At 40.0% G+C, this 27896-nt stretch overlaps 1 protein-coding gene across 1 annotated transcript in view; it reads left to right on the top strand.

Moving 5' to 3' along the window:
• The window catches only part of KCND2 (potassium voltage-gated channel subfamily D member 2), a 457805-nt gene extending 452532 nt beyond the window's left edge, over positions 1 to 5273 (top strand). Inside the window, exons 5-6 of the mRNA XM_010975585.3 lie at positions 158 to 405; positions 2607 to 5273. Coding sequence (XP_010973887.2) covers positions 158 to 405; positions 2607 to 2784 — 426 coding nt within the window. The 3' untranslated portion in view covers positions 2785 to 5273. The remainder of the gene's footprint in view (positions 1 to 157; positions 406 to 2606) is intronic.
• Positions 5274 to 27896: the final 22623 nt, after the last annotated feature.

The raw sequence follows: 27896 nt of genomic DNA, 5'->3' as shown, positions 1-27896 counted from the left end.
TTCTAAGAAGAAAACTATTCAAATCTTTTTTTAGAGATAAAATGTGACAATATTGTCCATCAACTATAATATAAAATATAAAAAATAATAAACACATTTTTAAAAAGTGAAAGTGTGTTTCTGTGCTTTCTTCACATTTCTCGCCACTGTGGAACAGAATCACGAGTTTGTGGATGAGCAGGTCTTTGAAGAAAGCTGCATGGAAGTCGCAACAGTGAATCGTCCCTCGAGTCACAGTCCCTCTCTCTCTTCACAACAAGGAGTCACCAGCACTTGCTGTTCAAGACGACACAAAAAAACTTTCCGCATCCCTAATGCCAACGTATCAGGAAGCCACCGAGGCAGCGTGCAAGAGCTCAGTACGATTCAGATTAGATGCGTGGAGAGAACCCCGCTGTCGAACAGGTACCTGGGGTTGATCTATGTGCGTTCGCACACCTGTGCTGCTTCTCAGAGCACATCTCCTCCTGCTGTCATGTTGCTACCTGGGTGGCATCTACCTCCTAGCTCCTAGGGATTGAAATGAGGCAAAATTGCTCTGTAACAAGTGGGAAAATGGGTCGACGGTAGTTTTCATTGAGTCAAAGGCATTAGTCGTAACAGTACTACGAAGAGAGAAGGTAAGGGGTCAGGCACACAAATGTGTTTCTATCTCTTCAACCTCGCAACTGGTTCTCATCTGTACTCCCTATACTCAAGAGCCCCTTCAGTAAACACCAATGGCCTGAAATGATCGTCAATATGACCAAAAGGCACAAATTAAATTGACATTGATGTGATTGAAAAGTATTCAGTAGCCCCCAAAAATACATCAACGTAGGCAATGTAACTGTGAAAAACCAAACGATGCCCACACGAACCTTTTGAATCAGTATTTTTGACCCCAACAAACACAAAAATCAATCCAATACCAATAAAGGTAAGTGAAATGTTGAAACCGTTTACCCCCAGTTCGTTTACAGATAGTGTAAGTGAAGTGTTTCTATTGGCATTTCCCTCTTGTTCCTCTTTATGGGCTACTTGTTTTTACCAAAACCATACATGGGTAATAGTAAGTAGTACATTTAAACTAGACGAGTCACTGAAAAGATTAATTTCTGCCCAGGTAATTTTACTCTGTTCTTCAAATTAAATAGCTTGTATTTTTACATTGATAGCTATTAATTCAGTGCTACTATTACCCCAAAAGGGGAAGGGAAAAGACCCCACTTACCTCTCTCACCTGAAGATGAGAATTCAGACAGGAGATGGAAGTGTTGTGTAGCAAAAGATTTTAAAGGATTTATTAGCAAAGAGAAAGTCCACCTCCAAGAGCTGGAGGTCGGCTGATCCAAGGGCAGATAGCGGTGCCGGTCTTTGTTTGGTCCCGGGTCTTACACCCTCGCTGAGAGGCGGTCTCTTGATTGATTGGCGGCTCTTGACCCTGGAGCGCTTAGTCATGCTCATCCCCTTTTGCGCATGTCCTTACCCATGATGCACACAGAGAAGTCCATGGTGGGGGCCTAGTCTGCAATGCTAATTATATTACAATAAGCATCGGGTCATGTCCGGTTAGGTCTTCGTCGCTACCGTGCAGTTGCGGGTGTCGGTTTCTAACTAGTTTCCTGCTGGCACTCATTTAGAGGGAGTAAAGCCCCTTTATGCTGAAGGTGGGCATACCACCGTCTTCCAGCCATCCCCCTTCTCCTCCACCTTATCTACCTGGTGCCCCCGCTTATCTAACTGCCTAACACTACTTCTTTGTTGGCATCCAGCCATCTTTGTGGAAAACTTGGATGAGATTCTGCATTCAGGCTCTGTTGACTTACACAAACCAGATGTCTCTGGGACCAGAATATTAAATATTGGAGCAATGACAGATTTCTGTCTGTAAGATAGTCTACCTCTATGTTGTTTCACATATATTCCAAAACACAATAAAAAAAAAAACGGAGAAGAGCTTAGAAAGAAAATCTTAGAACATAAATATTTAAATTAAGTTTTCATGAGAAAATAGTTTTAAGTTCCTATGTCTAGCCTCTTTGCTCCTTTCCCTTGCCCACTTCACACACAGAGTATAAAACTCTTGCAAGAATACCAAGTAGGGAAAACCTTCAAATATTTGTAATGACTCACTTTTTTGAGTTCTTTTGGTTGTCGCTAAGTTGAGAGCTCTAAGGGCACCATAGGTCCCAAAGAGATAAGATAGAAAAATGATTCTGTGACCAAAAGAACTGTGGTCTAACCATACTTAAGTCCTTTTCATGATGGTATGCCAACCTCTCAGAGGTCCTGTCTTAAATAAAACTATTTTATTTTGCTCAACCTAGGCTTTCCAAAACTCATCCAATCCTCTTCCTTGTCTGTTTGTAGAAAACACTCTGAGACATGCTAACTGAACCACATTGAGCAGGCTTTTAACGTTTGTTTTCATGTTAATGAGCTGCCTAATGTTCACTTTAATCTATCTTAAGATTTAGTGTTTCATTTTTAAAATCTTGGTAATCATTCACAGACATTTAAAATCTTACCTATACACATGAAAGCGTGTATTCCTCACTTGGAGGAAAAAAAAAATTTTAAGCTTGAAACAACTTACTTTCTTAAATCTATTTTTTCCTCATCAGCCGATCCAGTTTAAACGCCAAAATGGAAGAGTGCGTTAAACTAAACTGTGAGCAACCTTACGTGACTACAGCAATAATTAGCATCCCAACACCTCCAGTCACCACCCCCGAGGGAGACGACAGGCCAGAGTCCCCTGAGTACTCAGGGGGGAGTGTTGTCAGAGTGTCTGCTTTGTAAGACAATTGGAATCAAGTCTAAGAGAATTTGAGCGCTGGCTGGGGAAAGAACCCCCACGTGGAAGGAAGAAGACACAATACACTTTGTGCAGACAAAAACGACAAAGCAAGAAGGTTGGTAGGGAAACAAAAACAAGGCTTCCAAACTTGAGGATGGAAGTAAAACCACCAAATGGCATTTCTAGACAGAGTCTGATCTGTTGTTATGCAGAGGAATGGTCTGTGGCCCTTCGACTTTGTGAATGAGCACAATGAAATGCCGCCTACTGATGCTTCTTATGACCAGAACTCTTTTTTAATAAAATAAACCTTTGAACATAATGTTCCAGTGGAATGCAAAACAAAACAAAACAAAAAAATATGGAAAACATTTTGATAAAAATTTTTCCTGTTAAACCCATGAACATTGGCTCTGATGAAGATGATTACGTATTAAAGAAGAAACTCCTATGACATATTTGTATTGACTGAAGGAAGCCATCCTAATGCATGCTAGAATTCTTTGGGACAGTGCTCTCAGTTTCCTTATGTTGTCTTCAGAATAGGCATGATAAACTATAACTGTAGAAAGAGGGAATTTCTGTGCACTTACAACAAACTGATCATTCATGTTCCATGGTGGGCTGTGCAAATAAACTCCTTTTAGAACTGCAGTGTTGCTCATGGGGATGCTCACTAGTAACTCTCAAGTGTTCAGATAATTCCGTATTAACTATTATTTTACCTTGCACCTAGATACTGTTACAACTGCAATAATTCATTGTACACACCTGTTGTACCAGGAATCAGGATTTTTTTGTTGTTGTATTTATTTCCAGATCTTCATAGATAACAGTCAGAGCCGCATTCCATAGAAAAACTTCTGGTGTGGCCAGGTTTTAGATAACTTTTTAATCCGAAACCCTTGTGCCATAAATGTTTTCCTGTAATATTCTTTGGTCCACTGTAGCCCTGTGACAGTGCATTATCTGTTCCTGTATTTCTATAGCGCCTTCTTTTGGATTTATCATCATCAACTGGACGAACATTTTCTAGTTCAAATGACTTTCCTACTTTTGTATTCCCCAACGAATTATCTTGTAAGTAGATTATCATCATCAATCCCCTTGTCAAAAATTAGAAAAGAAGGAATTGACATCTGTGAATTATCTCTCGCCTTTTTGCTGTTATGGAAAAGCCCAGATACTGGATATATCACTGTAAGTTTCATGAAAAGAACTGGCTGGGACTAATATCACAGGACCAGTGATCCCCGAATCTCCCTTGATGTACTATTTATTTTGCTTTAGATCTTGAATACACTATGAGAATAACTAATGTGAATTGAAATGCAGAGACAGACTGGAGCGCTTTATGTAGCGGTATTTGATGAAAGCACGCTTTTCTGTGCCACTGGGGAAGGCAGCACAAATTTATCTCAGAAAGGTTCCTGTATCTTGCAAGGAGCAATTTCCTCCTCTAAATCAGGAGGACGGGAGTTTGATGATGCAGAATTGGTCTCTATGTACATTTAAGTGAAAAGGCTTGATATCTTTTCACCTTTAAAATATTATCAGCAGACATGTCTGCACGTAGACAGTGTAAAAAAGTTTTATGTCAAATGAAAAGTTTTGTTCATTCCAAACCACCACTGTAAGGAGTAAAGTTTAGCTTCACTACATGGAAAGAGTTAGTAATTATCCCTCTACTATAGAGATTTGAAAATGCTTATCGTAAAATTATCATACAAGGAATTAATCCAACCATTTTCAAGTAAAGCCAGAAATTCTGGCTTCCCATTTCTAGCATAGCTTCTAGAACAAGGCTGTGCACACAGTAGATTTACAAACACGTGCTGAGTGGAAGTCAGATAAACTCTACTATCTCTCGGGGAGAACTGGCTTTATCCCTAGGGTGTCTTTTTAAAAGTTACTAATCTTCCTGAAGTGTGAATGTTAACAATTATATTAACACCTGCCTCATGTCACTTTATGCTTCTAGAGCAAATATATAGTGAAACTTCTTCGATGGCACTTGTTGAAAAACGTTTTAAAAAATAGAATAAAGGAAACACAATCAGGAACACTTAGGTCTCTTGATTCCCAATGAAAAATTCTATTTTCATGTTCTTAATACTACATTTTAAAAAACACAGTTAGATCCTTTCAGTTGACAGTTCTTTTCAACTTATCATTTATCCAAAACTATTCATTTCTTTGGCTTTTGGAAAAGAAAAAAAAAAACTTTTTGGTGTTTTAGGTGATTTAAAAATACACTGTGTTGGTGGTGAATGACTATTGATGCCTGTGTTAAGTGCATCTGTATTGTAAGTGAAATGTGATTATTTCTGTGTACCATATGGAGTAACCAAGGTCATGTGTTTTTGACAATTTTGTTTGAAATTCATATATCTTATTTCAGAGGATAGCATAATATCTGCATTATGCTGGAAAAAAAAATAGACCTTTGGAGAATACTTAAATAAAACATGTGCATGCTTGAACAGGACAACATGGTTGACCGGTGCCCTTTTTTCTTAGACTCCTGTCTAGAATCTAGGGTGTGCCGCACTCACCCTGCGTATTTGGGAGAACACTGTAACACGTTCAAACTCAAAAAACCCATTGATCGTGAGTGACATTTAAATCTAACCTCAATGGTGGAAATGGTAGCTTTCTGTCGACAATGGAAAATTAGGCAGAGGCTTTAACAGAAAAGTTAATATCATTTAAATATAAAAGAATGTCCCTGCTTTAAATGGTCGTTTTTGGAACTATCTTGGCAACAACACCTCCATAGCTACTAACTGTGATGATATGAGTGTATTGCAAGGTTTTGATGTTTATTTTAAAAAGATAGTATGGTTAAAATCAGGTTTTGATATAAGATTTTTTCAAGCAGAATGCTTTCTTCTGTGTGTGACCCCAGTTTACTAGCCTGTACCCTAAATTCCATTTGCTTCTTGCACGGTGTGGACCAGAGAGAAGTAAGGCTGATGCCTGAAACTTGCATACTTCTTGATCAGCACTGCGTGAGTTAAGCAAAAAGAAGCTCCGAGGTAATAACTTTGATCAGAACTCAGATTCTTCTTCCAACACTCCTTTCTGTCTATGGAAACAGGTGATTTATTTGCCTAGTTCTATGTCTCTCACTCTCTCCCTCCATATACATTTATGTGTTTATGTATTTATACACATACACACAGATTTTTATTCTTTTTTAAAAAATATACACACACCAGTGGTCTCTTTTCAGTAGGGGACCAAAAGCAAGAAACTGTTATGAGATCATTAGAAGAAGGAAAATGTGTGCATCATTCAGTACAGAGAGTGGTTTTCACTAGTGATAACTGGTGACCCTCTGGGTGGATAGTCTCCATTTTTTTCTTATTAATTATTGTCCTTTACAGTCCTTGATTTCCTGAGACCAATCTTATATTAAGATGCAAACTCCCTACTCCTTCAACTTAGGTGCAATATTTGCCTGGAAATAGCCCCCAGGGAGGTATATCAATGTCTGTGGACAACATCGCTCAAAAGAGTAAAGAGTCCTTGATCGATGGCTCCTCCGAGTTTCATAAGAAAGGCGTCCCCTCGCCCCTAGGGTTTTATTAAGGTGTCTGTTTTATTAACTCACAGGTACAAGAATGGTTATTGGTAGGCACTGTATAAACTTCATCAGAATTGTCGACGCAATGACGTAGGCACGCTGTAATTTTTTGAAAAACTAAAGAGTTTAAACTAGCCACCTGAGCTAGTCCTGTTTAGTGTGGTAAAATAGTCTCAAAAGAGTAAAAAGAGTAAGATTTTTCTTTTTTACCTGTCAGGAACTGTTACTTTTGAAAACCACATTTGCTTAAAACGATTATAAGATACACTTATTGCAAAAAAAGCTTTTAATGAAGATAATATTAGATCCAGGCTGTGCCGTCTAATCCTTCGCTCTTTACTGCCTGCCTTATCTTTTCCCTCCTTTCTCTTCAAGCACTCATCTTTCTTTTACTAGATTATTCTTCCTCTTTCCTTAATCATTTTCCTTCTGGAAGTTTCCTATGGAGATCTACCAGGTAACTACTGTTCATTCTACAAATAGCTCAAATTGTGGAGCACAGAGGATGGGCTGGACATTGTGATGGGAGCTGGAGAAACAGAGATTCAGAATTCGGACCAAATCCTCCTCGAGGAGTTGGATGGTGGGAAACGGCCTGAAGTCCTCTCTGCTTCACATTATTCTTCATAACCCTGCGCCACAAATGTCCTCCCTTCTCCCATATTGACAGTCATTTTTCTGCTTAATCTCCTGAAGAAATCTCTTCAACAGAGTTCACATCAAGATGGTGTTCTTTGAAGTACTTTCTCAAATCTTCCCATCACGTCATCGATAGCCTCTTTCTGTAGGCTATGGTCCTCTTTCTATAGGGAGAGGGTGAGCAGGAAGAGACACAGGAATATTTCTAAAGAAGAGAAAGCAAGACAAGACAAAGCAAACAGAAAAGGAGGCAGAACTTCATGCTTATGATTTGAGCATCATTAAAAAAAAAAAACAAAAAAACAGCCTTTTCCAAGTATCCACTCAGCTCTTCCTACCATATTTTGAGAGGATATGAAGAGAGCTATTGAAATCGTTTTGGAGGAGGAGTACCACACAGTGCTGCTGTGAATCCTAACACCACATCTGAAGTTAGTTCCTCTGACTAATCCATTGAGATGTGTGCGAGAATGGGACAACAGAGCAGGAAGTCTAGAAAGAATGGGGAGTTTATAATTAGCAACAAGCACCAAAAGGTGGGCCTAGGTGCCCTTTGTTAGTTCTGAAGCATGGGGCTGGCTGCAGAAGGGTGTGAAGGGTGGGTACCAAAGATATGAAGGGAGATTTGGAGGAAACCTGGAAGACAAGTATAAGGGCATTGACAAGGGCTACAAGGTGACAGAGAAGCATCCTTGGGCTTTGATCCTAATTGACAATCCAACGCTTTTTGACTTGATCAAATTAATTCATTTGTTAGAACTACACATTATAGCACCAAAAGGTATTTATTTTAACCTATTATCAGAGGCACTGAATATAAACATTTTTAAAGTAAAAATGTCACACACATCACAATTTTATATGCGGCTTAATCTGGACTTAATGTGCTTTATCTTTATTCCACAGCCAACATGAAAAGAAATCAATGCACAAACCACAGAAGTAAAATCCTAATGCATTCTTTTCAATATACAAATTCTTTCTTCAGTAGATTCATAATGAGCAATAAATCATGATGATTATAACCACCTTGAAAAGATAAGGACAATAATGAAGACTGCTAACTTTGATCTAGTCCTAAATGTATGCCAGTGACTGTGCAGATCACCTCACATGGATCAGTCTAGGAGGTAACTGGCCACATTTTTGGTGAGAAAAGTTTAACACTGAAAAGTGATGGGTCTTAATTTTCCTAATTCAGATAATAGAAAATTCTAAATTAAATCCTGTGTATCTGTGATAGAGTTCTGTTTTGTTGAACTATTGATGCTATGTCTTCTTTAAGAGTAAAAAAGAAACTAAAAGAAATAGGAGGTAGGAGGAAGCCTGCATGTATCCATGCTCTCTTGGCCGCAATGTCATTGTCAAAGATGATCAATTTTTCTTCCCGTTGTCTTTGATCTAAATTTTTTTTCTTACTTTGGAAAATGTGGTGCTTAGAACTATTCCTGATTGATTATTGGTAAATTAAAATAAAAATGGAACCTAGCCGGGAAATATATTGCCATCCTAATTGACAAAGATTTTCTAACAAATCCGCATCAGCACACACAATGAGTTAAGTTTCCAGTAACAGAGAAGTATGTGTTAGGGCATCCACCATCTCTTACTTGCTTTCCTTTTTGAACCAGGTCTACCTAAATTCTCAAGGTTGTTGACCAGGCCTGTATTTGGAGAGTGCAGCATCTAACTGGTCTATGGTCCAAATCCTAGAGGTTTATAATAACAGAACAGCAACCTTTTGGAATTAAGGTCAAAAACCACAGTTCCTGCGTTTCATTATCTTTTGTATCTTCCTCAAATTCTTGCAGGCAGAAATTCTGGAGAATGACAATTAAGCACCTATTGGCATTTAATAGCACATGCTAAATAAGATGCAGAAAGATTCAGATAGGTAAAGTGATAATTCAGTATCCCAAATTAATGTGATACAATGAAAGATATTCTTGGATTTTTCCATCCTCACAAAGAATTCCAAAGGTCTTCTGCAGGTAGTTAATGGTTTTTATTTTCTTCTAATAAAATAGGAAGCTTCAATAAAGGTGTAAACACAGACATTTGATTTATATGGAACCGTAGAAAATTTAATGTACCTTTTAAAATGGTACTTGGGATGTAACTGCTTGTCATAAAATTTCTTTGGGTTTCATCGTTTGCGTGTTTTATGTTCCAAAATAACACTGGCCTATTAATAATATCTCTTTACCTTCCACTTCAATCTTTCCTGTCCTACTTCTCAAAAGGTAAATGTGCTATTCATTGCAAGTATTACTTTTGTGCCCAAAACTTCCTTTACATGAAAAGTTAAGGTGCAATTATGATTAAAATGTATAGAAAAGTCAATACTATATGGTTATCATTTTCACTCTTACTAAATATGATAAATTATAAAAATTTGCATCAATGAAAAAAGTAAAACTTCTCCAAATTGTCTTACAGAAGGATTAAAAATTATCTTTTCTGTTTTTTCCAAAGTAGGAATATACAGCAGGTAAACTCTAATATAAAAATCACGCTATATTTTGTACAGGAGGCACATACACAACATCAGACAGCTCCACTAGTGCCTAAAACGAAATGCATATATTCATCCAAGTGTGCACAAGCCCACTGATAAGAGACTAAGAAAGAAGTGGGCCCATCAGTGACTGGAGGAACCTGAATCTGTGTATCGTTTGGAAGACACAGTGTTTGAAAGACCAGAAGAATTCAACATCATGTCAGTTTCTTTCTCTGCCTTATCCAGAATTCAATTCATTGGCAAAGATTCTGAGAATTTAGTTCAATTATGCTGCAATGATTCACTATTAGATATAGATTTTAAATTTTGTAGGATTATCTGAAATTAATTCAAGACATTTCCCCATCCCCTATAGCCTCAAATTATAATAAGTACCTCAACCTAAACTTAGAATGAATGCTGAAATGCTTATAATAAACTCAATTTAGGAGAACACAGTTAAGGCCATAAGTCAAAAAGTGAGGTTTTAGATGCCTCAGATTGTGGTGTCTGAGTATCCCTGATTCGGATTAAATATATTTTGATAATAACCCTGACCATAGTCAAAAATGAAGTACAAATGAACTTTAGGGTGACTACTGTTCAATTTAATTAGTTGTACTTCCCTTCTCCATTTCTTCTCAAAGCAGAGAAAAAAAATGTTCAACAAGCGAATGTATTATAAGAGCACAACCTCACACGGCTCTTCACAATATAAGAGAAAGTCAAATACGTTAACTTAGGCACCCAGTGCATTTCTTGTAACAGAAACGCAGGAAAATGTAAAGTAATATAAAATATTACTGTGAAAATATAAGTTCTTCAGAAATTCCTTGTATACACATTTCTACTTTTAATCACCATACAATGTATGTAGTAGTTTTCTTAGGAAGTCTTTTGTGTCTCAGATAAAACTCAGGAGAAAAAAAAAAATACCAGAGGCAGAGAGTGGACACACACTCACACACACACTGACACAAACACAGAGGCACAATGTGGAGTTCCATTTATTTTACTACCTGATGTATTTTAGTGAAATGTGGAAGGAAATTTTTTTCTTGCCAGTAATCGTATCTTCTGGCATGTTTTCTTTGTTGATTGTAGAAAATTATAATGTAGGAATGTCTAGACTTTTTAAATGAATCTCCCTGAAAAGGACTATCAGGATTACCAAACAACACTGTCTTTTTTCTAAAGCGTCAATGCATAGAATGCCCAAAATTGCAGGTTAGCTAGAACAGGGAAGAAATAAGATAGCAGTGATTTTGAGCGTACGCATGGAAAAGAGACACTCATTGCTTATTAACCTGTTTATTAATATTGAGAATATTAATATTGCTTATTAATATTGAGAATCTGTGCCTCTTTAGGTTACTTTTAATTTAAGCAACACTTAGTTTAAAAAAATTAATTCATCTCTTAGCTAAATCTGTTTTAAACTTTAAGGTAATTATATCCGATACTGGGGTTGTGAAAAGCAAACTGTACTTCCATTTTATTACCATGAAATTAAAAAGGACACTAAAAACTTCAAATTCTCGTTTTCAAAATGTATCTCTGAGCTTCTGCCCTATTCTTCCTACTTTTCAAGGGGCTAAGCCACTTTCTTTGGTCTTTGTAGTTTATAAGGTTCACATATGTCCATGTTAATGATTATATACGACACCATGTGGAGAAATGAGGGGCATACCCAGAGGAAGGAAGCAACGTCCCCTCAAAGGGAAAGCTGAATGCATCCTGAATATTAAACAGCATGCGATGCAACTCAAGAAAGTTGTTTTAAGCTCCCTTAATGGATAGCATAATGCCTGCATCTTCAAATTATGTAAATTTCAAGAGATTTTCTAAGAAGGAAGAGGGTTGTTTTAAGGAACGAGTCTTGCATCGTGCATTAGCTATGACAAAAGCAGTTCTACAAAGGGGCATAACGACACTCGCGCTATAGAGGTAGCCATTCTGACCATTCATTTTCTTTGCAAGCACGTTGTACGTTCCAAGCAGTGTGTTAGGGGCTGGGACAACACAGCAACAAGATCCCGCCCTTGTTGGTATTGGAGGGGAGGGAAAGTTATTTTCCCTCTACCCTTCTGAGCTCTTGGCGGAGACCCCTTGTAACAAAACAGACGAACAAGGGAAAAACAATGAAGTTTACTAATAACGTGAGTACCTCATGTGTATCTGGGAGATCCTCAGAGAAACAGAGTACGCCTGCCAGGTGGCCCGGGATGCAGGATTAAATACCATCTTACCAGGGAAGGAGGAGAGGGATGTGGGCGCCCGCTGGGAGAGTAAATGATTGCAGGGGAGATGAAGGGGCCAGGAGAACAGGCGGGAGGGCCGAGCGTTTATGACGAAGTTTGTCTGCGTGTGGTGTGCACTCCTAGCCTCCTCTCCCACAATGACGATCCGTCCCCCCAGGTGGTCACAACTCCCAGGGGAGGCACAGGTGATCACGGAGCTCCTTTGGATGGGACTATCTTTAGGCCGATAAGGGGAGTTTAGAGAACCTCCCTCCCCGCCTTTGCTGTTTTTCAAAATAATCAACATATCAAAGTGGCGTATTGGAGTGACAAGTGCCAAACCCTTGAGGTCGCATTTCCGGCTGGTATGTTCTGCTGCCCCTTAGTATCTACAGTCTCCTTGTTGACCTGGACCCATCACAGGTAGAAATATAATTAAGCAACTTAAGTTCATAGTGACATACATTCTAGGGGAAAAGTATAAAGGGTTTGGATCAGCAGTGGCGTGGTGGGGGCCGTCCTGGGGGCTGCCCAACAGGGTGCTGAAGAAAAGGCCTCTGGGAAGAAAGCTCTCTGCAGAGGAGAGTCGGCCACATACAGAAGCTGCATTCCAGGCCTGGGAGGCGCACAGACATTTGCCCGGGGAGGGTAAAGAACCAATCTGATTGATTTCAGTAAAATTCGTGGGTTTTAATTTTCCGCTTCCATTATCTGTTATTTCAGGGCTTTCTCTGATTTGGGGGCCACATTTTTCTGGATATTTTTAAAGAAATCAACAGTTTATCATTAATTCCTTTTTTTTTCCCCCTTTCACAGTTAAGGGCCAAAATAAAGATCTTTCAGTGACAATGACAGCTAATATTTATTCATTAAGCAACCAAAATGGACCATTCACTTCCTTTCAAGTCTCTGCAACCACTTTGGAGCTGTCATTAAGAAATCCATTTTCCAAGCAAGGGAGCTGAGCCAAAGGGCAGGTAAGCAACTTGCCGTAGGCCACACTGCAGATCAGGGATTACGATGGAATTCAACCCAGGTCTGCTGCAAAGCTCATACACTTCCCCCCTCACAGAGTCCCTCCTTTTGTTAACAATAAAATTAAATGGTATCAGATCTGCATACAACACACAATTCTGGGTTTTACCACTTAAGGCAACAAGGTGAGGAAGACCTTGTGGCCTGCTTGTATCTGTATTTCTGTGTTTTCATTACCGAAATGACTGAGCACTTGCATCGACCACAGTTCATTCATCCCCTTTATTAATTCAGCAAATATTGATTAGCCCTGATCTGCTAGACACTTGAATTTAAATAATGGGCAAAACAAATATGATTCCCGTCATTACAGGGTTTGCTTCTAGTTGAAAAGACTATCATTAAGCAAACAAACACACAGACGGTATAAAATTGCACATCGTGGGTAGAGCAATAACAGGGAATCAGAGATAACAGAGGGGCCCTTGTTAAGATTCAGGGTCCAGAAACGTTCTCTTGGAAGAAATGACGTCTCCTGGGGCTCAAAAGAGAGAAGTGGGAATTATCCCAAAAGGGGAGAAAAACATTCCCAGCAGCCGCTGGAAGCAAAATTGAAATCCACACGGTAGAAAAGCTCTTGAAACCTTTGAAAACTGGTGAGAAGGGCTGTGGGGTTGAGCCACAGTGAGTGACGGGAGGCGTGAACACAGGTTAGAAAGTGGACGGCGTGGCAGAGGACAGGTATGAATGGACAGGCCCTTCCACTTAAGGATCTGGGACTTAGTCCTCAGTTCCCTGGGCAGTCGTGAAGAATGTGGAGCAGAGGAGTAACCAGATCCAATTTGTGTTTCAAGATCACTCCAGTTGCTGCTAGCGAAAGAACCGGTTGTGACGCAGGAAAACAGATGTGGGGCGTGAGGAGCGCCGTGTCCCAGTCTTCGGTTGAGCCCCTGGGATGTGCCCTGCCAAGTGTGGGTCCTTGGCTTCTCGCAGGAAGACGGAGAGGGAGGGGTAGGTGGCCTCGAGGCATCAGGCGTTTTTCTGGGCCTAGTGGCTTCATATGCTAATAAGTGGGAGGACCAGTCTAACTAGCCTGGGGAAGGTTCTGGGATTCCCAGGAAGTTGGCCATTTCCCACTCTTTGACCTTTCGTGGCTAGCCTTGGGACTGCCATGGTGCCTGTGGGCATGTTATTCACCATGTTACTATATTACAGTGAGCGTATAATGAAGCTCAAGGTCTGATAGAAGTCAAATCTCCCACCGTCTTGAGCCTCAGGGCCTGCTGGGGGTTGAATCTTCCACCATTTTGATGTTAATTGCTGTACTCATTCCTTGAATGGCTGTGCCCTGCCCTCTTCCTGTCTCAATAAGAGGAAGAATTGATAAATATTTATTAAGTGTGTACTATATGCCAGGCACAGTTTTTAAGTGCTTTAAAAGTATTCATTTATCATCAGAAAAGCCCTATAAAATATATGCTATGAACTTCTCTAATTTATAGATGGAGAGGCACAGAATTGTCACATAACTTACCTAGAGTCACACAGCAAATAAACTGCAAGATGGGGATTGAACCCCAGCTTTCTGGCTCTGACTCTGAAGCCTGAACACTTGTCAACCCCAGGGATCTCTCACGCTGGTCTTTAAGTTAGATATTGTAGAATGCAGGGGAAAAAAGAGGCCTCCTTTGGGAATCAACATCACATGGGTGGTATTTAAATCCCAGAGGATGGAAGAACGTGTAGAATAGGCGAGGGATCCCTGGACCGATCCAGGAGGAGCTACAAAGCAGTCTGAGAAGGAGGAGCCAGAGAGGCAGGAGGAAGCCAGGGGAGCGCGGAGGGGAAAAAGGGTCAACTCGTTGAATGCAGCTGAAATGTCTAGTAAAGCGTGAACTGCAGGGGATTTGGCGATCTGGGACCAGAGTGGGCATCCTTCACCTGAACAAAAGTACATGATGTGACACAGTGAGAGCAAAACCTGGATTGCATTAGCGACTTGGACAGTGGAGCACATTCTGGAGCTGCTTGGCTCCATAGCACGACTCAGAGATGAGGAGATTCCTAAGAGGAATACGGGTGAAAGGAGGTGGGTGTTTTGTGTTTGCAACCTAATGGGATATAATATGACATGTTCCAATCTTGGTAAGACATATCTAGTCGACAGAAAAAATAAAGGTTGAAGTTGCAGGAAAGAGAGGACCGTAAAGAGAGAAGAAAGGGAGGTGTGGAGTCCGAGTGCAGGAGGAGGGAGATGCCCAGTGGGGTAGGGTCCTTCCTCTGGGGCACCAACAGGCGCTTCCCTGAAAGGTTCCCCACGTGGTCAGTGTGGCAGGCATGGCATAGTTACTGAAAATGCTCCCTTGCTGTCTTCTGCTCGTATTCCCTGAGGGACTGCTGTGTCTCTTGGGAACAAGCTGCCCTTCCACAAATAAAAGGAGAAATGACTTTACTCTAAAGAGCACCCAACATCTCTGAATCACGAAACCACACCAGGCATAGACGGCACTCTGAAAATTTGGGAATAACTGATTTCTTAATATTTTGTTTTGTTTTGTTTTTCTTCTATATTCCGTCTCTATATTTGTTCTCATTCCCCAGTGTTGCCCCATCCCACAGATGAGGAGTCCCTGTAATCCAGGGAGATAATTCAGGAGATGTCATCTCAGTTAGCCAGCCTCCCACCCACCACCTGAGCATCCCTGGGTCTCCCTTTCTGAGGCCCCTGCTCTCACTCGTTCTTATCTCTGGCTGTTGTCAGCAAGTGCTGGGAGGAACACAATCTAATTATCATAACTCACAGGAAGATACAGATGATGGATGCAATGCCAGGATATTTGCAATTGAAAAGAAACCACTTAAACTTAATGTATCTCTAGAGAAATATTAATATTGCGAGGGAAGATATCTGTGGTCCCTGAGTTTTCTCCAGGGAGCTGTCTAGTCTGCCTAATCTGCCTATCAATCCTGGCGGCCCTGTATACACGAGACACACCGCCTACACACGAGGGCACACACACAGACACACATGTACATATGCTCAGACACACAGACACATTTCTAGACACACTGTAATGCATCAAGACACACATACACTATACACACTCATATGGCATGCACATAAAATTATGTATACACACAAACACAGATACAGATGCCCACATAGCGTGGGCTAATATATCTAAGTACTGTGTAGGGTGAAGATCAGTGGGCTAGTGGGCAGGGACAAGAAAATGGAAAGATTTCCAAGTCAGAGAAAGGAGTTTGGGGTTATTATTCTAAGTGGAATAGGGAGCCATTGTAAGAGTTTTAAATGTGGGAGTGACAAGAACTGATCTCATTTTCAAAACACCACCATGGCTGGACTATGGAGAACACATGCAAGGACCAGAGAAGAAGGGCACCTCTTAGGAGGCAGTCGCCTTGGTCCAGGTGAGTAGAGCACTGACTCGGACTAGGCCGGGGACAGTGGAGATGGAGAAAGCTTGGTAGAGCCAGGAAAGACACTGCAGAAGGTGCTGGCAGGACTGGCTGAGGGATTAAACATGCGACGAGGAGGTGCTTAAACCACCTGGTGGATGTACTAAAAGCAGAACTGTGGACTCAAGGGTTCTGTTAACCGTGGTACCTTTTAAACTCTTGTGATCCTGGTGGAAATGTCAAGGAGCAGCTGGAAATACAAAATTGGAATTGCAAGGAGAGGTCAGGGCTGAAGATAGAAATATAAGAACTGTGAGAAGAGAGAAGGGGCAGGAAGGATGGTACTGGAGGATGTCTGTAGGGCGAGGGTGCACATGAAGAAGCAGCTCTGAGCAGCTGGGGACCCTCCAATACTTTAAGGCAGACAGAGAAGGAGGTGCAGCAGAGAAAATAGAACAAACTTTCAGTGAACGATGAGAAATAGCAAGAAAGTGCTTATCATTTTTTATCAGTTTTACTAGTATGTGAACCAGCTCAAAAGGAATAAATCTATTTTATGTGCTTTCCCCTGCAAAAGGTAAGAATTCAGGCAAGGCAGTGCGGTGGTTTTAAAGACACGTCCCAGAATTCTTTGATACTCCTCCCTCCAGGAAGTCGAGCTGAGTTTCCGTCTCCTTGGGTGTGAGCTGTATGTAACGAATCACTTCTAATTAATTGGATCTGGCGAGCGTGATGGGCTATTACTTCAAGATCAGATCATAAAGAGACTGCAGCTTTCATCTCAGGTGGTCTTTCCGGCTCTTTCTCTCCCTTGGATCGTTTGCTCTGAGGCAAGCTGGGTGCTGTGTTGTGAGGTGACCAGTGTGAAGAGAAGTTGAGAGCCCCAGGGAACAGCTAGACTCACCTTGCCATCCACTTAAGGGAACCAACTTGGAGGTGGAGACTTTGTTCCCAGTAGGACCTCCGGATCATTGCCCCCCCCCCCCCATGCAATGTCTTCACCAGAGACCCTGAGCTAGAACCACCAACCCAGCAGCTCTTAGAAACTGTGAGATAACAAATGTTTGTTGCTTTGATCCACTAAGTTTTGGAGCTGTATGTCGGGAAGCAATAGATAACTCATTCCTCAGCATAAGAAGACAGAAAATGCTGTGTGACTGTGTGTGATCAATGTGTCCCCTCTTCTGTTCTTACTGCCTTCCCCCAAGAGAAAAAAAAATCAGATCTGCTAAGTGCATTTGGAGAGACCAGATAGATACCGTTTCTTGCCCACATAGAAATGAGATCTTGTGGCATGGATCCACACGTGCTTAACAGCTTTCACCTTCAGTTTTGGTCACAGTCCTGCCTACCTGGATTGATATTTCTAGTGATGAAACACGAACCCATACTGTCAATACACTGTGTGTTTCATAAAGTATTCCTGAAAGGAATTACTTTAAGGGTTTCCCAATCTCCCTAAAATTGGAAGGTCAAGACCAAGAGAACCCAGAGAGAGTAAGGAGAATGGAGCATTGCTGAGATGGAAGGGAAAAGCCTGACAACCCAGGGTCTTGGCTGTGAGACCGGCGGAATTTATCCAGCCTTTGCTCCTCCATGTCTGTATCTCGGGAATGAATTTCCACCCATCTCACAGAGCAACGAGAGGGTTAAATAAAATGAAATATGTGCAAAACCCTTCTAAATGACAAGGTTTTAGGATGATCGCACACGCCATCCGCTCTACTCCCTCTGCAGTGTTACACTGACAGAAATAGCTGGATAGAGGTCAACAGTTTGTTTGCAGATAGAATACATTTATTCGGGTGACCCTGAATGATCCTATTTCAGATTGTTCATCCATTGTATGAGCTCAGCACATTTTACTCCAAAGCACACACTTCTGCTGAAGTATCTCCGTATAGCTTGATACACCTTGATATGCCTGATTCAGCTATCCTTCGGTTTTACTTTAATAAGTGATTATTAGAAGCTTGTTCTTTCTCCTCTTTGCTAATTGTTGGTATGAGCTATTTTATCGAATTAAAGACACAGAAAATCTCAGGGAAGAGCTGTGGGTTCCGAGTCAGGTTAGCTGGCACTTTCAGCATCAGTTTTTACTCTCATCTCTGTTAAAATCGTTAAATGGAATCACGGTAATCATAGCAGTCAGTGGTAAGCAGACGATCATATAAAAGGGCACTTACACATAAAACCCACACTTTGAGAAACCCCTTGGAGATGAGACATGCATAAACAAAATATATGTGCTCATGGTTGGTTATTGAGATAACTGTGGCATCAGACTTAAATTTTTCCTTTTTATTAGCTTCCTCCTTTCCTAACCTTCACTATAAAGGAGAAGGGCATTCCTAGGGGAAATTGCTGATCTCCAGGAATGAATGAGTAAAACCATCATAATGGCAAGATCCATCTAACTCATCAAAGAAACACGCAGAATTAGCGTCTCTTCATAAAAAACTTTAAATTAGAACATAAATTTCATCTATTTCTGTCTTTGTCTTCTTAGAAGTTAATTTTCCATAATTGATTCTTTTTAAGAGCCTTTATTTTAAGAATCACTTATCCAACCGCCTTGCAATGTGTTCTGTACTACAAACATGTTTACTTGCAACCATTGGCTTCATCTTGATTGTTTGAGGTTTTAAAATATTTTTAATAGGAAATGTTTTGAAAATACTGAAAAACAGGAAGAATAAACAAACACTTGTGTTCACACCACTCAGATTCAACAAATGTTCATGTTTGCCTTGTTTGTTTCAGACATTTTTATTATTTTTAAGAAATGAGGCATTAAAATTACAGGTGAAGTTTTTCAGATTCCAATTTCCTTCTTCCCTTTTCATGCACAAACCTTACCTTGAGATTTGTATGTTACACTGTCCATTTACATTTTAATTGTTGTTATAGATCTACAAATTAAATGAAGTTGAGATGCCAGAATGTCTTTTGTATATTGTAGGTGAACACATGCACAGGTTTAGAGAGGCAGAAATTTGAAGTTATTTTATCATGTGAGTCCCATTCACCAATCCAATAACCCTAGTCCAAGGGAGTGTTCAGAAAATACTAGGTTTACCAATGCATTGAGAAATATTCTGGTAAGAAAAGGACCAACATCCTAAAAAGCTCAGGGTACTTCAAGCCAGTGATGATGTTGAAAGATGCTCCCTTCAAAATCAGCTCCCTGATTCACACTCTGAAGGGACAGCTGGAGATGATTATCATCATGGGAGCAGGATTAGAGCAATAATCAAAATAGTTTAACTTACAAAGGTCTTTGGTAGTGGCTAATGGATCGTGGTGTTCCTAGAACAGATATATTTGGACTCTATTTAATATAAGAAAAAAATTTTAATCTTTAGTTCTTGTGAACAGAGTCTTGACTTTAACTGACACCATGGAGAGTCACAACTTGTCACTCAATTCCTGGATTTGAGCTAGTTTGTAAACACGGCCCCATAAATGAAAGGAGAACCGGATGCCCTTAAGGATCCCCCTCACCACGCTACCACAGAAAGGTGTAAATCTTCTCCCTTGAATTTACCAAAGGTGCCTGATGTCATTTACTAGTGTGGCTGTGCACTGGGGAAGGAGGAATACCAGACTCTTCCAGGATTATCGAACTGGCTCAGAGCTAACACGAATCCAGGTAGATCCTATACATCAGTGGTCCAGCACTCAGAGGAGGGACTTACGGAAGTCAATGACCTCCATTAAATGGAGTTGAGAAGGCAGAGGGTCTTTATTACAAAACAGGGAAAGGAATGCAGAGTCAGAGTCCTTCTCCCAGTGGACTTCTCACCTGTGCTTACCTATGCAGTTTCAGAATGTAAACCATGCATTCAACAACAGGAAATATATCCAGTGTAGCTCTTTGATCCATGGAGCAAGGACTGTAAAGCAGGGAGGAATAAATGAAAATGTTAGAATACCCTTTCCTTTAAAAATCACCAAAAATATTTCAGAGATTAGTGCCACTATTGAATTTGGAAAACAAGGGATGGAGATTTCTGTCGCCTCCATTTAATTCACCTACATGGTCTATGCCAAAGACACATGGATCTTGGCAGCCACACAGGGACTATCGTAAACATAATCAGGTAGGGTTGCTTCTTGTACAGTTGAACAAGAAGTGGTTAACAGCATGTCACTGTTGAACCTGCCAAATGCTTTTCCTCTAGACTAATTAGTAAAGGCCAGAGAAGCAATTTGCTTTGATGTGACAGAGACAGTTCTGTAGACGCCATTTGTTAATTCAGAGCTTTGAAGACGCTGGCTTTTCTACGGTAACCAGGTTCCAGGGATCTTGATCATTTGACCATCCCACTGAACACGACGCTGGTCTGCTCTTTTGGTACCATCGTTCCAGTTGACCCTGGCATTAAATGTGTGGGGCTGAGTTCCTGCACATTGTCCTTCACCTTGACAAACATGACACCATTTTCTCAGCATGCCATCTCCTTTTCTTGATTTTGTCCCTTTACCTGATATATATATATAAAATCATGTCTCTCCTCAGAAGTTTCCCTGAAGTAGCCTTGCTTACAAGAAGTGCTCAATTTTTTTCTTAATTTTCTGACCACTCCTTGTCTGTGTCTTTCTCTGGTTGTAGCTTGTCTTTCCCCAACACAAAAATATCACTCAGTCTCAGTCAATCATTGCTCAGTCTCAGTCAGTCATTGCTCGTAATCTCTTTTCAAGGAAAGTGTTTTTGCATCAGGATTCCTGAAAAAAGAGGACTCCAGCCTAGAAATTTTGAGTCAAAAGGGATTTAATACAGGGAATTAGAAGCAAACCCACTTTGAGGGCTGGAGGAAGCAAAAGTAAGGTCAGAAGGTGGCCAGAAGTCTCAGAGTGATTGCTGCCAGGCATGGGGCCACCAGTAAGAAAGGCTACAGCTGCCACAGGAACAGGACTGAGGATGGAGCTTCCTGAATGTCGTGAAGATGGCTCTCGTTGGAATAATCCACCCAGAAGCCATCCAAGAAGGCAATTCTGAGCTCCAGGTTCTTTCCTATGAAACAAAGGAGAATGAAGAACTATGGACGCTGCTGAGGTGACAGAAGACAATCCCATTGTTTCCAAGGATCTAGAGTCACCACCAGAAAACATCTGTCTCTAATCTGAGCTTCTCCTTTCGTAACCTGTGTCATCCTGCCTGTGCCGTGACAATCTCCAGCTTGAGTCCAACACCGCATCTCCTTTACAGCAGTTTCACCTCCGAGGTTTCTCTTCTGTCTCTGGGATTATATTCTCCTGAGTCTTTGACTTGTAAATCAGAGAGTCAAATTTTATTTCTTCTTCACAGTTTGTGACTTTCATGGTTTTCTATTTCCGTGATTGGTTTCTTTTTTCTTGACCACCCTGCAAACATAATACCTCAAGTTGTCTTGCCCCAGTTTCTCTGTTTCTACATTCAGGTCTTCCAACCTTCAATGTACTTTTTTTTTCCAGTCTCTCCTGCATGTTATGCAAATGCAGATTTCAAAACTAGGACTCTGCTGATAAAAACCCATGTGAGATTCTCCTGTCCTCAGAATTCTCAGAATAAAGTCCAAAATTCTTAAAAGGCCCCTTCATGATCTGACCCCAACCTGCCTCTGTGTTTTGATCTTCTCCAGTTGTAATGGGCTTCTCTCTGCGGTAGACACACATTACATGGACGCCCATCTCTTTGATTTATTGATAATGATCCTAAACTGAATTATCTCCATTTCTTTCCTCATTAAAATTTGTCTCACCACAAGTACAACTTTTCCATGATGTGTCAAAACTTCAGCTTAGTTTGATGGCTTGCTATTTCTGAAATCCTCTATCTGTGACCACACACTTCGCATTTGGCCTCACACTATTTTTAAGTATTTTTAACCCAATTCACACATTAATGAGTACTTTCAGTTGCCAGAAATTGCACCAGCCACTGGTGAACCCTTCCACGACCATTTGCCTGATCTCTCAATTAAACTGTGAATTCCTTGAGGCAGGGATTGTAAGTTACATTTTTTTCTGATCTTCGCTGTGTCCAGCCCATCTTACTCTTCATAGCAGATGTTCAGTGGATCTACTAAATTGAATTGAATTGGTCTCAGCCTTGGCAAGAGAAAAATAAGAAGACAGATTCCAAAGAAATAGAAGGGAATTAGGAACCGTCATTAGACACCTGATTGTCAGATTGATTCATATTGAACCTCAAGCAGAATGATAGCACATTATACCTTCATCACAGCAATTTTCTTCTCCAATTTTGCCAGAGCATAGCTTTTCAAAGGGAAGTAGATTTTTAAGCTATGCCTATATGGAGAACTTAACAACACAAGGGCAGTTAAATTCTCACACACTTAGTTCCCAATATATAAAAGGTAATAGCCCAAGGCTTAATTTTTAACTCTGGAAAATGCATCTATTTTTTCCCCTTTAACTGTTCTAGCAACAGGACCCTGCCCTTTGACAAGCATTAGGAAAATGAATTATAAAGCAGGGGGAACTTTCTCCTACCCCAGTAAGTTAATAGACACTTCCTGTTTCTCTTACTAGATCAATCAAAGATCATTATGTATAGGTCTGTCTTGTTAAACCTTATTTTAAGAATAAGAAAGGATATATTCTGAGGGCACAGTAGAGATGTCCTGGGTTGGAGCAGAATGCAATCCCTGAGAAATGGAGGTGCTGCTTCTGATTGCCAAGCTTGTGGCTGAATCACTGCAAGGCCCTGATGGATCAGCCTTAAGAGCAGGCTTGGCATTTGATTTGTTCCGCTCCATCCAGGCAACATTATCTTAGAGGAAAGCAGGAGAAATTGTGTCAAGCCCTAATAGACTATGAATGACTAGACACTAGGGTTCATTAATTGCTCAAGTGGCTAATCAAGAAAAGGTGTCAACAGAGCTCAGGCCAGGACTGGGAACATCCAGTTCAAGCAGAAACAGGGTAGGAAGTGAACCCCAGTCCGAACAAGAAAGTGGGGGCCACGCCTGTAGGGAATGGGGTTCAAACACTGTCAGAGCTTGAGATACCTCTTAATTTACGTAGCATCCTCGTGGCAGTTTCCTCATGCTCATTTTTATTCCCTCCTTCTTTTCCTACCAAAGGCACCCACCAATCTGCTTTTGCTACTGGAGATTAATTTCCTAGAGTTCTATATAAATTGAATCACATAGTATGCACTATTTATTGTTTGGCTTCTTTCATTCAGCATTATTCTTTTGATTTTTCCCCATGTTGTTGTCTATATCAATAGGTCATTCTTTTTGTTACTAAGTTTCTTTCACCGGGTATGATTACTTCGAGATTTATTCACTTTGTTGTATCATTAGGCCATTCCTTTTTATTACTGAGTAATATTCCATCATATGGATATAATGCAATTTGTTTATCCATTCACCTGTTCATGGACATTGGGTTTTTGAGGCTAGTGCTAATAAAACTGCCATAAACATTCACATACAAGACTTGGTGTGGAAATATGCTTTGCTTTTGCTTGCGTAAATAAGTACCTAGGAGAGGAACAGCTGACTCATGTGTTAGGCATATGTTTAACAATGTAAAAAAGTGTCAAACTGTTTTCTAAAGTGGTTGTGCCATTTTACTTTCACAGGAGCGTTCTGTGTGAGAGTTCTGGTTAATCTCCGCACCCTCGTCAACACTTGGTATTGTCAAACTTTTTAACTTTAGTCTTTCTAGCAGGTGCGTAGTGGCATGCTGTTGATTTTATCTGTCATATCTAATGAGAGCTAGAATTTTTTTCATGTGCTTATTTTCCATCTGCACATTATCTTTGCAAAATAGCTGTTCATATATTTTACCACTTTTAACTGGAATTTGTTTTCGTATTATTGAGTTTTTCATAGATTTTGGACATAAAATCTTTATCAGATGTATGCTTTCTAAACATTTTCTCTCAGTGTTTTGTCTTTTTATTCTCCCAAAGATGTCTTTCAATGAGTAGCTTTTAAATTTTGATAAAGCCCCATTTATCAATTTGTTATTTTACAGATTGTGCTTTGGTACTGTTATCTAAGAAATTGCTTGATCTGAGGTTAAAATTTTTTTCTATACTTTCTTCTAGAGGTATTGTTTGAGTTCTACATTTATGTCTGTGATCAGTTTTGAATTATTTTTGTTTATGGTGTGAGGTATGGAACAAAGTTTGGGGGAAGTTTTGTTTGTTTTGTATATAGATATCTAACTTTTCCAGTACTATCTGTTGAAAGAACTACCCTTTTACCACTAAATTATCTTTGCCATTGAATTGTCTTTGCACTCTACCATTAACTATCTTTGCACTTTTGTCAGAAACCAGTTTTCCTCATATATAGGGTTTATCTCTGGACTTTCCATTCTGTTTCGTTGCTCTATTTGTCCATTATAACATCAGTACCACACAGCCTGTAATATTATAATAATTTTTGAAATCAGTAGTATCCATCCTCCAACTTTGTTCTTCAGTTTCAACGTTTAAAAATATTTTAGTTTGTTTGCATTTTCATATGAGTATGAGAATTAGCTTGTCAATTTCTACAAAAACACCTGTTGGGATATTGATTGAGAATATATTGAATCAAAAGATCAGTTTGGGACAAATCATCATCTTAACATTAATAACTCTTCTGATCCATGAACATACTCTTTATCGTCATTTACTTAGATATGCCTTAATTTCTCTCAGCAACGTTTCATAGTTTTCAATGCACAAGTCTTGCAGATCTCTTTTTCCCCAAGAAATATCCTTAACTTTTAGTATTTTTCATGGAATTATAAATAGTACATTTTAATTTAAATTTCTGATGGTTAATTGTTAGTATATAAAAAACTTTATTTTTTTCAAACTGGCTTTGCAATTTGCATTCTTTTCTAGTCTAGCTGGCGAGAGCAGCACTACAGTCCTCTGTGGGCGCTGGGCACCGTTTCCTCTAATCCTTTTGAATATGCTGAGCAGTATCCTTCTGAATACTCAAGGGGAACATTTTACATCATTGAACTTTTTATCTGTGCATCTCTTTCCTCCGTTACTCTGTCCCCTAAACTCTAAATGCCCAGGTCTCCTGTATTCCCTGTATCAGCTCCACCTCTTCTAATTATTTAGGCCCTCCCTCCTTTCACCGCATCCTGGAAGCTCTCTCAAAGCAATGAAGTTGAGGAAAACATAGGGCCCACTGCGTTTGTGATCAGTCTCAGAAAGATCACTATCCTTTTTTGCCTGATGCCCAGTGTTTTTAAAACCATGTTTCAAGCGTTCTGTTATTGTTTATTTCAGGCAGGAGGGTAAATTTGGTCCCCATTATCCTACCTTGTGTTGGAAGTGGAAGTCTTATTTTGCATTCTTAATGTTGATAGAGATAGACAGACTCAAGAATTCTTTCTCTTACAGAATTAAAGACACATTGTATACCTTCCAAACCCTTAAACTAAAATAAAATTATAAGTAAATATATTTAAAGGATGCTAGCTTGTCCTTCGTATAATATCCATCACAGATGAATGTATCACTCACATACAAAACAAATGAATATAACTTTTGAATATACACCCAAAATTCCTGAGGAAGTACAAGTTAGTAAAATTCAGCAATATATTAAATTAACAATATACTATGACCAAGAAATTAAAAATTATTTATGAAATCCATTAACACAGTAGCTTGCTTATCAAGTGGTTAAGAGCATGGACTCTGAATTTAAACAAACCTGTAAAAATCTCAGCAAAATCATTTACTTGTCATATAATTCTGGGCATGTTCCTTAACATCACTGATCCATAGTTACATGCCTTTATTATAAAATGGACTTCACTGGGATTACAAGAAGAATAAATGAAACACTTTGATGCACTCAGCAAAGAAGCTTTGGATACCACATATATTTTTAAAAAGTTACTTTCTGGAATTTGCATGGAAATTGCAAAGTTAGTGGCGATTTGCTCCAACCTCCAACTCTCCAGAGATTTCTTCAGGGACGTGAACTCAGCTTTTACTTGGTACTCTCCCGGTGAAACAAATGTACATTTAAAAGTTAAAGGATTTGGGGTTAGGCATAAAAGCATTTCATAAATCTAAGACACTATTATATTATTAGACCACAAGTACAATTTGATAGTTCGCTCATACATTTATAGGACTAGGCTGAGCTCTGAACACATTCTGCAGATCCAATCTTCATCCATTTCTAGCTAAATACGTACTTAGCCTTTGATAACCCAGTGTCCTCTGTCACTCCAGAACAGATGACCTCCTTTGGAGCAGTTTATCCTTATTGGAATCATTTTGGACGATAGCTTTGGATTCATTTAAGTGACTCACAATTAATGCATATGTTAATTCATGTACACAGTAAATAGATGTATAACTGATACATAAGAAACACTATCTAGGCTTATGCAAAATGGGATACAATATAGCATAGGATTTTCTCTCAAGATAGAACAGATATACAAAGAGAAAATACTAATACTATAGATGAAAAATAATATTCTAAAATAGAAAATGCAAGGACCAAACCAGCAACAAATAAATACTGAGCTCTGAGGAGGAAAGAATGCTGTGGGGTGAAGCAGCCCGGGAAAGCTTCGCGTAAGAAGTGGCTGCTGAGCTGGGACTTACGGGTTGAGCAGAAGGTGAATTTATGGAGGTGAAAGTATGTCAGGCAAGCACCAGGATGTGTGCAAAATTGAGGAGGCACAGCATATGCCGAATGTTACAGGCAATGAGTGAACCATGGTTGGCTCATCTGCTGGTGTGTAGTGACCCGTGGGAAAGCATTAGGGGACAGGTTTAAAAACAAAATCAGTTCAAGTGGAAGATTTTATTCTTTTGGTACTTGGGAATGCAGCCAAGATTGCAAGTTGACACAAATACCCATTTGCCCCTCTTTCTGTGCTCATAGAAATTCCTGGTTTAACTGCATACATGGGTCTCCAGACCAGAGACTGTTTCCCACCCACCCCTCTCTGAGATGTGAATGAAGGTGATGTGTGCTTCTGTTTACGTCCTCAAAGAGAAGAGGAGGCCTGCCCCCTCCCCTTTCACTTCCCACTTCCTCCAGCCTGCCATGTGGAAGCAGGGTGTGCTGTTTGGGATCAGGTGACTCAGGGGAGCCCCTTGGCACCGCAGAGTGGCAGGAAGGAGGCGGGGTCCCTGACACCTTCAGGCAGCCAAGCCTTGGGCCACTCACCCAGGTACATTTTATGAAATACAGAGTCACTTCGATTTTGTTTAAGCCACTGTTGAGTGCAGCCAACCCTGTGTGCTGAGCCACTGCTCCTTCGTAGTCCTCATTTACCCAGGCAAGACGGAGGCTGGCCAGTCACCTCTGTCCTCCATTCCCCCAGCGTGCTATCTAAATGACATACACACTAATGAGCTGCGAAGCTCTGTCTTAGTTAAAACAGGGAACCCCCTGGAAACGTTTGAGTAAGGAAGTGACATGATAAGGATTGTGTTTTACAAGAATTCATTTGAATAACATACAGCAGATCAGGTGTTGCCCGAAGCTACAAGCGGGGATTGGAAGAATTTATAGCAAAAGGGCATGATGGGAAATTTTTTTTAATGAAATTGAATATTTATTGATCTTTTCTTTTTGGTTTAATGCTTTACCTGTGCTGTTTAAGACATTCTTTCCTATCTGAGTTTGTTTTTTGTTTTTAATCTGTGATTTTTTTTTAATTGAAGTATAGTCAGTTGGAACTTCTCGAGATGATGAAATGTTCTTTATCTTGATTGTGGTTTCAGTTATATGAATGACTATAGCTGTA

This window comes from Camelus dromedarius, chromosome 7 (genome assembly GCF_036321535.1).
Source record: "Camelus dromedarius isolate mCamDro1 chromosome 7, mCamDro1.pat, whole genome shotgun sequence".
NCBI classification, from domain to species: Eukaryota; Metazoa; Chordata; class Mammalia; order Artiodactyla; family Camelidae; genus Camelus; species Camelus dromedarius.
The sequence above is the reverse complement of the archived record's forward strand: the minus strand, read 5'-3'. Positions and strand labels throughout refer to the sequence as shown.